Source organism: Thamnophis elegans, chromosome 14, assembly GCF_009769535.1.
Source record: "Thamnophis elegans isolate rThaEle1 chromosome 14, rThaEle1.pri, whole genome shotgun sequence".
Lineage (NCBI taxonomy): Eukaryota > Metazoa > Chordata > Lepidosauria > Squamata > Colubridae > Thamnophis > Thamnophis elegans.
This window is the reverse complement of record NC_045554.1, coordinates 1,389,599-1,400,054: the sequence shown is the minus strand read 5'-3', so window position 1 is coordinate 1,400,054 and position 10,456 is coordinate 1,389,599. Positions and strand designations below refer to the sequence as shown.

Below are 10,456 nucleotides of genomic sequence, written 5' to 3'. Positions count from 1 at the left end.
AGGGGGCTGTGGCCCCCTTCAGCACAAGGTTTCTCAACCTTGGGCAAGTTAGTTAAGGGTGTGTGACTTGAACTCCCAGAATTCCTCAGCGCAGCGCCTGCAGGTTGTGGAATTCTGGGAGTTGAAATTTCCCCTTCCCAAAGTTTGCCAAGATTGAGAAAGAGGGCTTTAAAAGCACATGGCTTTTGCAAAGAGCAGGAATTGTTTTCTTTACCTGGGAACGCAGTGTGGGAAGCCAGTTGGTGTAATTTTGCACACTTAGGTTAATCTAACTGGCACTCCACCCTTTTTTTATATATATAAAACTCTCCTCCCAGTTAATTCAGAGAACCAGTTCAAGATAGGGTTAAGATCTGCGATAGTGGGGAATATCTGTAGCTCGGGTGTAGGATGAGGGTATGGAGGTTCATTCTCTGAGCTTGTGGGTCGGCTTCCGAACATTTTGATACCATCACGAGAGCCACTGGCCACACAAATCCCTTATAAGAAGGACACTGACATCCCACAAATTCAAGTTGTTACCACCCTCCTAGGGTTAAGAACTACCACAAACATGAAGTGATGCAACATTCATTTCATTTCATTCATTCATTTTCATTTATTATATTTATATGCCGCCCTTTTCCCTGGAAGGGGACTCAGGGCGGCTAACAAATCAAATCAGGGAAGGGGGGGGGTACAGACAAAAAATAAAAAATAAAAACGATACATAACAATACATAATTTAAAAACACACAGCAGTCATACCATTCAAGACGGGGGCAACAGCTCTTTAGCCCCAGGCCTGTGGGAACAGCCAGGTTTTAACGGCTTTTTAACGGAAGGCCTGGAGGGTGGTGAGGGTTTGAATCTCCACGGGGAGTTTGTTCCAACAGACATCGCAACACCAGAATGCAAAATAACAGAGTTGGAAGGGACCTTGGAGGCCTTCTAGTCCAGCCCCCTGCCCAAACAGGAGATCCTAAGCCATTCTGGACAAATGACAGTCCAGTCTCTTCTTAAAAACTTCCAGTGATGGAGAAGCCACAACTTCTGGAGGCAGGCCGTTCCATCGGTTAATTGTTCTCACTGATGGAATTTTTTTCCATAATTCTGGGTTGATAAGTTTGGGAAATAGGGTGAGCTGACAAGAAATTGTGTCATAGATTCCTTCACGTGATTTCTTTGCTGCAAATACCCTCAATGGATTCAAAGAGATTTTCCAGAAAGCGGATTATAGCTTTCATAGCAGTTTAGGAAGTGAGGAAAGGAAACTTAACATTTATGAATGGAATTTTTGGCTATCAAAACTGAGAGGGAGCACCACAATATTGCAATAAAAATTGAGGGAGCAGGAGGAGAAAAGTGGGGACAACACACACACCCCCTCCCCAGGGCAAGGATTCGAGAGAAGCCGGCCATGGAATTCGTAAACAAGACCAAGGAAGGCACCCTAAAATCAAAGAGGCTTGAGCATTTCATCTCAATGCAGACCAATAAAGTTACAAAAGGGCTTCACAATGCTAGCAAAGGAAGTTTGGGGAGATGGCTCCCTTGCAAGCATAGAATAAACTGAAAGTTAAACCTACAGAACTCACTGCCACCAGAAGTGTTGACTGCTTTGATAGGTCTAAGATTCGTTTTTCTCGCCATGTACATGTGATACATCTGAACTGAACGGTGTTGTTTCTCTGTGTCACATATGTGGGTATGTGCATATTTGTTTAGTTAGCTAGTTATGTTTATATAGTGTCGTGTTGATGAACCCATGGCACACAGCGCCCTCTCTGTGGGCACGCGAGCCGTCGCCCCAGTTCAGCCACTCCCTGCACATGAGCGTGGCGCATAGTGCATGTGGGGGGGCTGTGCGTGCATGCACAGGGGGGCAGGGGGCATACAGGGGGTGCACATGCATGCGGGGGACATGTGGGGGAACATGTGGGTGCGGGCAGGGTGCATGCATATGTGGGAGTGGGTGGGGCACATGCACTGCATTTTGGGGGGTTCAGGTGTGCACGTGTGCTTTGGACACTCAGTCTGGAAAAGGTTAGCCATCACTGATATAGTATATATTGGAGGTGGCAAACCCTTTGGGGACTGTATACAACAAAGTTTCATTTTAATGCATGCCGATGAGTGTACATTCAAAGTGATGCTAAAGTTCTTTTCTCTATGGCAGTGTTTCTCAACCTTGGCGACTTTTAAGTCCTGTAGACTTCAACTCCCAGAATTCCCCAGCCAGCTTTGCTGGCTGGGGGGTTCTGGGAGTTGAAGTCTACAGGACTTAAAAGTCGCCAAGGTTGAGAAACACTGCTCTATGGAATCTAAAGTGGACTTTTGAAGAAGCAAGATAGGAAGAGCATTAATGCCTCCGAACTTCGGCGTCAGAAAAGATTCTTGAGGAGGTGATGGGCGGTCAAGGAAACAACCCATGGGTCCTCGAATTGTAATCAACTCGCTCAGAGGAAGAAAATGATCCCAAATGATCCTACTCTGGACAGGTTACGTGAAGACCCAGCTCCCTGGAGAAGGCTCTGGTGGTGGGGAAGAGAAGAAGACAACCAGAAGTCAGGAGGATATTTGCAGTGATGATGGATTCACTATTGGAAGACCTGAAGGATCACATTGGGGAGGATCCTCCTGGGAAAAACTCGGTGTTATTGCCAAGAATCAATAATAACTTGATGCTATATTAGTGATCCATCCACAGAAAAGCCGTCTCTCTGGAGAAGCCGATGGTGGAAAAGGTGGGAGGAAGAGGTCAGCTAGCAGCCGGATGAAGGAAGACCTGAAGGACCAGTTTAGGGGCAGATGATCCTGGAGAAGATCTCTTTCTCTAAAACATGGGCACATAATCCGTCAATCCATCAAATGAAGCAGCCGGTAATTGCATCTTTATGAGTTCAGAATCTAGTTGGGGAGGGATTACCCTGGAGGAAGTCTATCCATGCTGTTCTTAAGAGGGGACCGTGATTGATGGCCATTTTTAAGCAAAGATGTGCTTTTTCAATTTGGGGGGTTAGGTTTGCAAGCTGCCCAGGGACATGCAATGGTGAAAGCATCCAAATATTGGGGCATAAACGAATAAAAGGCATCAGGAATTAAAAGCTACGCACTTCTAACACTGTGATTGCAAATACATAAATAAATTTCATAAATAAATAACGAGAGGTTCCATTTCATGAGCCGTTTCTAGGCTTTCTTAATTGTCTCCATGAATTTGTCCTCAATTTGGGAGGGGAAAACCCCTTGTAACTTTATTTGACAACCTCGCAGGGCTGTTGTGCCCTCCTGGTTCGGCTCAGGTGGGAAACCTCCAGCTCCTCTCAGGAGATGAAAGGGTTAATTCTTGTCCGCCCGCGCCTGGGCGGGGCCCCCCGAGGCAAGCAGCCAATCGGCGGGAACCAAAACAGAGCTGCCCTCCGCGGGGAAGCTTGGTTGAGCCGCCGGGAAACACCCTCGTAGTACCAGCCGGCTCAGCCAATCAGCGCTCGGCTCCGCAGTGGAGTGATTTCGCATCACGGCTCAGGCTCGAGGATTACATCATGGGGGCGGGGATTCCCCCTCCTCCACGTGGAGAACGCGAGGACCTGCCCACCAATGGTGACGTGTCCTCGGAGGGCGGGGCCAATATTTAAACGGGCCGCGCGTATTTTTTTAATGTTTGGTCCTTTGCAGGAGGAAACTGGGAAGGGGATCGTCCACTTAAGCAGGAACAGAGTCGGATTCAAAGTTTTGGGGTTCCCCCATTGTGGGAGGGGTGAGGGGAGGAAGGAGCACTTGTGCAAAGTTTGCAACAAAGCCTCTGAGCATGGGCAGACGGTTCCTCCTCTTACCTGCTCCACTATACCAGTGTTTCTCAACCTTGGCAACTTGAAGATGTCTGGACTTCAACTCCCAGAATTCCCCAGCCAGCATTCGCTGGCTGGGGAATTCTGGGAGTTGAAGTCCAGACATCTTCAAGTTGCCAAGGTTGAGAAACACTGCACTATACTAAGCTTTTCCCAGCGGGGGGGGCCTCCAGATAAATTGGACTACAGCCCCCATCTTCCCTCCACACTACAGCAGCAGGAGGGATAAAGGAGGGTGAAGAACCCGCGTTTCCTAGCGCCAGCTTTGCAACCAAATGCAGGATTTGCCTGGGGCTAACCGCCCTGTGCCCACCGAGGCCTGCTCTGCTCTAACGAGAGACTGAATTGCAAAAGGATCGGATTGATTGGGCATAATGGTAGCAAATCTTCTTCCTAGTGTTGAAAGAAATGTCCTTCTGGGTTCAGCTCCAAGTGGGGGAAAAGACACTGGAGACATGGAGGCTGCTTGGAAAAATGGTTGATTGTTGGACGGGGCCACATGGCTTGAGCCCTGAACAGAAAAGGGGATCACATGCTTCAATGTTGGTGGAGAAGAAGAGAAGGGCTGAGGGAGGGGCTTGCTAGGCTAAACAGTACCCTGTTTAGTCCCACCTCTCTGTTTCCTGTTCCTGTGTACGAAATGTATTCTGATTGGTTGTCAGACTCCCATGGTGCCATGCAGGGGGCTACTCTCTAGGCTGTGAGTCCGGGTATAGATGAGTTCTCAGATGCCATGTGGAGAGTTGAGCAATATCCCTTCCCCCTGCAGCTGCAGTGGGGAAGTCTTTGTTATGTAAAGTGGGCTAGCCTGGCCTTCTCAATGGCCTATTGACAAAGAGTGGATGGGCAGGAAGCTACAGGAAACTATTCTGTCTTTTAAAGCATGTTTCTTTCTTTTCACATCCAGAGAAATATTCTGCCTTTTCAATATTTCCTAGGATATTTCATTTTTCTGGGAGAGGGCTGGGTGATAACTTCCCACACTAGCATATTCCCGCAGGTGAAGGGTCTGCTTTGAACGCCAATTCGCACGCTCAGCTGCGTCTCCAGGGCGCAGGCCCGTGGCTTGCATATCTTTGTCGATGGTGTCTAGCCCGCTCTGTTTTGGATGCCCGCGAGGTCCTCATCCACTGACTTCTAATTGGTAGGCAGCCTTGGCCACAGTGGAAGGTGCTGCTCTCGGGACACGCCCATACAGGTGGATCCGGCCTTCTCTCGTCTTCTCTGTAATTGGTGTCACACCAAAATGTTGTCAAATGTGATGTGGTCAGGACGGGAGATGCCCGATATCCAACGGAGCCTTTGCATTTCCGTGGCACGGAGGTTATTTCACAATTGGAAAGAAGGGTAAATGTGCTACTAAAAAGCTACCAACGTCCTTGCAAAGTTCAGCCTACCAACACTGGAGAGGTTGGGAGGGAGGGGGGGGCTTCCTTTTGATTTGTAAGGGAAGGGTCCTTCTGATCTGGGCCTTTGATCCAGCCCTTTCTCTGGATCCTCTGCTCCTTTCCCAGAAATCCAACTGGTGCAGTTTTCTGCAGCACCTGAACCCAGGGCTGTGAGGATAGCAATAGCAATAGCAGTTAGACTTATATACCGCTTCATAGGGCTTCCAGCCCTCTCTAAGCGGTTTACAGAGTCAGCATATCGCCCCCAACAACAATCCGGGTCCTCATTTCACCCACCTCGGAAGGATGGAAGGCTGAGTCAACCCTGAGCCGGTGAGATTTGAACAGCCGAACTGCAGAACTGCAGTCAGCTGAAGTAGCCTGCAGTGCTGCACCCTAACCACTGCACCACCTCGGCTGGGAAGGGTGGGAAGGGAAGCTCTCCAGCGCATCTCTGCTGGGCTTAAAACGTGCCAGGAGGGGGGGGAAATGCAACCCGACCTGGGACTGGTGCTTGTAATAACACGCCATCCCTGTTCGTTTGTCCCCTGCCTGCGTCCCTTTACTCTCTCTGGCAGGGCGAGAAAGATCTGCTGGGGTCACGGTTTTTTCCAGCGTTTTCCTGCACCGCCAGGGAATCCAGCGTGCTTCTCTTGCTCAACAGAAGCTGGCTGTGTTGTGTTTCACTAGAAAGGTGTAACCCACAAAGATGCCAGGCACGCTATGTGCTGGAGGGCACGAGCGCTGGGAGGAGAGCCGACTCTTTCCAGCTGTGGTTCCAGGAGTGCTGTGTGGGCAGGTTTCACCGGCTCCCTTCGAGTCCCGACGTTGTGCTCTTTCAAATAACAGCAAAACTGACAGGCCTCTCTCGCCATCTCAAGAGTCTCTCAACCTTGGCCGCTTTAAGACGGGTGGACTTCAACTCCCAGAATTCCCCTGGCTGTTGAATTCTGGGAGTTGAAGTCCACCGGTCAAGGTTGGGAAATCCCATGTTAAGAGTAAAACAGAACACGGGGCGTTGCTTTCTGCCGTTTGGGTGGCCTGGGTGATGCCCATGACGGGCAAGAGAGTTCTGGCGGGTGAAGCATCTCTTTTCCATTTGCAGAGACCCCCGATGCGTCTCCTGGGAAGCTGGAGTGGAGCCCATCTTTCCTTCTGCAGATGGGAATTAGGAAACAAGGCCCAGCTTCTGTTTGTTTCCCCAAAAAGGCTGCCAGGGGACACCAGATGTGCTACGGTCACCAGCTGTTATGACTTGAAAACGGAGCTGGAAAGTACCATTACAAGATTCACTCGCCCCTCAAAGACTGGGGCGAGAACTCCGAATTTTCAGAGTGGAGATGGTAAACCCCCCCCCCCCCCCCAACTTCCAGTCTAAGGCAGCCATAGATATTTTCCTCTTCCTATTTCTAATTTCTTGATAATATGAATCTTAAGAAATAGGAAAAAGCTGATGCATTTGCATGAAATATATGCATAATGGAAGTTGTGACTTTTTGCTTTAAGGTGGACAGGTACCAGCATCCTGAAGGAATTATATATGAAGATTTATCTACTTCAGGGGTGTTTTTTTTCCTGGTTTCTGATTAAAAAAAAGGGTGTTCAGAAAAATGGACTTGCTTAACAATTATCCTCAACTTACGAGCACAATTGAGCCCAAATTTCTATTGTTAAATGAGACGTTTGTTAAAATGGAGTTTTGCCCCATGTTACGACCTTTCTTGCCTCAGTCGTTAAGTGAATCGCCGCAGCTGATAACTTAGTTTACCGAGTGGTTAAGCCAATCTGGATTTCCCGTTGACCGAGGGAATAGTTTCAAGTTAATTAGGATTTGTATGCCGCCCGCTCCCACGGGGACTCTGGGCGGCTCACAACAGACAAGAAACATTTAAAAATAGAAATAAAAAATAAAAAATACAGTATTAAAATTCCACATCACCCGTTCCATCTAAGCGGGGCTGGGTATCACTCAACATTAAAACGATCACTAGTATCGTTTTGCTTGTCAGAAGGTTGCAAAAGGGGATGATCCAACCGTCATAAATGTGAACCACCCACCCCCCCAAGCCTGTGAATTTAGATCCCCTGACCCTGGGGAGGCAGCAAAGGTCGCGACTGAAAACAGCCGGAAGTCACTTTTCTCAAGTGCTGTCGTAATTTCGAACGGTCGGCAAATGACCTGTTGTAAGTCAAGGACTACCACCCGTATTGCATCTTTCCGCCAGGTTTCTCCTTGTGCCCGCGGGTGAGACAGAGGGAGTCATTGGCCGTTGCTCTCTTAAGATTGCACTATTTTCTGTTTATTGGGAACGGTTTTGACATGCAGAAACAATATATATATAAATATGTACAGAGACACAGAGACATCCGAAAGGAGGGTTAAGTGACATCGGTTAATACAGCCTTATGCAAAAAGAACCAAAAACAGATTCCAGGTGTTTTTGCTCTCTCTCTCTCTCTCTCGGGTATATTGTCACTAGGAGGAGAAAGAGAGAAGCCAGGATAGTTTTAAAGGGGTTTCAGTGTTGTTAAAACTATCGCTAGTTATCGTTTTTACACCCCGTTAAACCTTTTTACGTTTCCCTTTCAAGCAATGAATTCCATTCGTCTGCCAGTCGACGGTCCCCCCCCTCGAATAAAAGAAAACGCTTGAGTATGGTTTGTCAATAAATATTATCCGTTTTTAAAATCAGAACTAGAGGAAAAAGTAGCTTTAAATATACAGATGGCGAGGCTACGAAAAGGGTTTCAGGGAAAGAGATTCTGAACTGTTAGCAGTGGGGGAGTCAGTGGGGGGAGAAACAGGACAAACCAGGGGGAAACCCCGTGCTCTGGAGGAGAGCGAAGATTTGGGGAGAAGCTGGTTTCTTGGGGTCGGTTCTCGGTTGGGAGCCAGGAGGAGGTCGCAGGCCAAGGAACTGGAGCCTCTCTTAAGGGCTGCAGATTAACTGACCAAGGGAGGATCCAGCAGCTTTTCCTGCAGGCCCCTGATGGGTTGATCAGGATCACCCAGAAACACCCAGAGTGCTGACCGAGGACTCAAAGGTTCGGTGCCAAGCGACGGTTGGCAGTGGGGAAATCTTGGGACAAAGGTTGTGTCACAGGCAAGAAAACGCCGCCTCTTGTCCCGGGCTGGCAGTCAGGGCAGCCAGGTGGCAATTCAAGCGGGTTCCCTGCCCAGGAGCATGGAAGGGTTCGCTTCTTCCTCTCCTGGAGCAAAGGCACAGCCGCGGCCTACGGTGCCCAACTTGGATGGGTGAAAGGAGGCCAGGATGCTCCTTTCGCTTCGAGCCAACGCATTTAAATGCAACTTAATTCCATTAGCACCCAGTTCGTTTTGCAGAGTTAGAAAAGTCTTAACTTTTCGGTTGGAGCCTGCCCTGTGGGAATGGGCCCTCTTGACACATTTCCCCCTTTCTTAAAATAAAGCCCAAGAAGGCGGGGGGGGGGGGGGGGGAGAAGGCTACAATCTCTCCCTGGAGTGGGATGAGTTTTTCCTAGAAGGAATTGGGTCTCTTTTCGGGTTTGACATATGGCAGCATTCAACAAAAGACTACAGAGAGAGACGGCAGGAGAAAGTAAGATGCAGCAGGGTGAGGGGAGAGTTAACGGTGAAGCCCCCCCCCTTTCTACCAGGCAGTGCTGAAATGCTGGAGTTAGAGGGGGGGGCAGAAGTCCCCTCTCATTCCAGCAGGGCTGCATCCCCCCCCCCGCCTTTCCACCCTTTTGTTAGTGTTTAGAAGAGAGTCCCGCTAATAATATAGTCCATTTAGTGCTTTAAAACGCAAATAAGGTTGTAACACACACACACACACATACACACACACACACACACAGAGTGTTTCACACCTCCAGACACAACTGCCGCGCGGGGTTAACATTTCCAGTGCAAAGTGCAATCTTGTCCCTTTCTGTGACTTTTCCCTTATCAATACCGTTCTTGTAAAGAGGGAGGGAGGGAAGGAGGGGCACACTGGCCTGCCCCCCCCCCCGCACAGGTGGGACGGAATTTCTGACCTACTTAAGAGAGGGAAGGGAGGGGGGGGTCAAGGGGAGGGAAAAAAACACGTGCAGCCGGGGCCTGCAGAGAGAGAGAGAGGCTCCTTCGTCAGCCGCAGGACCCCTGAAGGTATCCTGGCTAACCAAAGTGACCCTCCTTCCCGTTGTAGCTTTGATGTAGCAACACCCCCCCCCCCCCAACACCTCCCAAGCAGAGCTAACGAGAGGAGAAGATAGCAGTGGCGCTGATGCTGATGCTGATGGAAGGCCTGCTTTGATTTCTGCAGGAGGCCGGAGCAGAAGGGACCGCAGGCCGGGCTCTGGAGCCTCCTAACTAGAGCTGAGGCCAGGACTGAAGGCATGGTTATTGTGCCTAAGCAAGGGGAGGGGGCGGGGAGGGGGGGGGACAGGACTGGGAAGGGAGTGGGGACGGAACCTGTGCCAAGTAGTCATGCAGATCTCTGACTTAAGAAAAAACGGGACGGGGGGGAGGACTCTCAGCATCATCAGAGGGGTGAGAGGGAGGGAAGGGAGAAACCACCCCTAGCCGAGGGGTAGAACGGCTGTCAAGACCCTCCCCAGGTTAAGGAATTGGGGCCGAGCCCCGGAGGAGGAGGAGGAGGGAAAAGGGCAACCTGTTGGGGGGCCACCGGGGACGGGAAGGGGCCCATGGCTAGCCAGGTTGCTCCCGGCCTCCTCCTTCCGTGCAGGGGGGGGGATGGAAAGGGCCGCTACAGAGCGAAGAGGGCGTCCTCGGACCGCTCCGTCTTCCTTTTGCTGGGCGGTGCGTTGGCGGGCGGCGGTGTGGGCTCCTCCTGAGGAGGGGAGGGCAGGTTGGGGATCCTTTCCGCGGCTTTGGCCCGCTCCTCCAGGAAGCGGTCGAATTCTGCAAGGTTCGAAACGAGAGAGAAAAAACTGCTGAAGGCTCAGAGACCAAATGTCCCCCCCGGAGATTCTCCGTCCTCCTCCAGCCCACGATGGTCCCAGGGGGGCTTTTTTCCCAAGAGGCAGCCGGACTTTCCGGTTTTTCTTCGAAGAGGTTTTGCTTCTCGTGCGAGAAGCTTCTTCCGCTCTGAAGAAGAAGCTTCTCGGAGGAGAAGCGAAAGGCCTTCGGAGAAAAACCCAGCCGCCTCTTGCAAGAAAAAAGCCCCCTTGGGAGTCCCAAGGCCATTTCGTGACTCTTCCCTGTCAAAATCCCCCCCTAGAACAGCCCGAGGAGTGCCTGGTTGGGGGTGACTG

The 10,456-nt window shown here is 50.4% G+C and overlaps 1 protein-coding gene across 3 annotated transcripts in view; it reads right to left on the bottom strand.

The window, feature by feature from the left end:
* Positions 1 to 7,491: 7,491 nt before the first annotated feature.
* Positions 7,492 to 10,456, bottom strand: part of TOM1L2 (target of myb1 like 2 membrane trafficking protein) — a 29,547-nt gene continuing 26,582 nt past the window's right edge. For all 3 annotated transcript variants that reach the window (XM_032231186.1, XM_032231187.1, XM_032231188.1), the window contains one exon: positions 7,492 to 10,103. In XM_032231186.1, the coding sequence (XP_032087077.1) occupies positions 9,949 to 10,103 (155 nt within the window). In that variant the 3' untranslated portion in view covers positions 7,492 to 9,948. The remainder of the gene's footprint in view (positions 10,104 to 10,456) is intronic.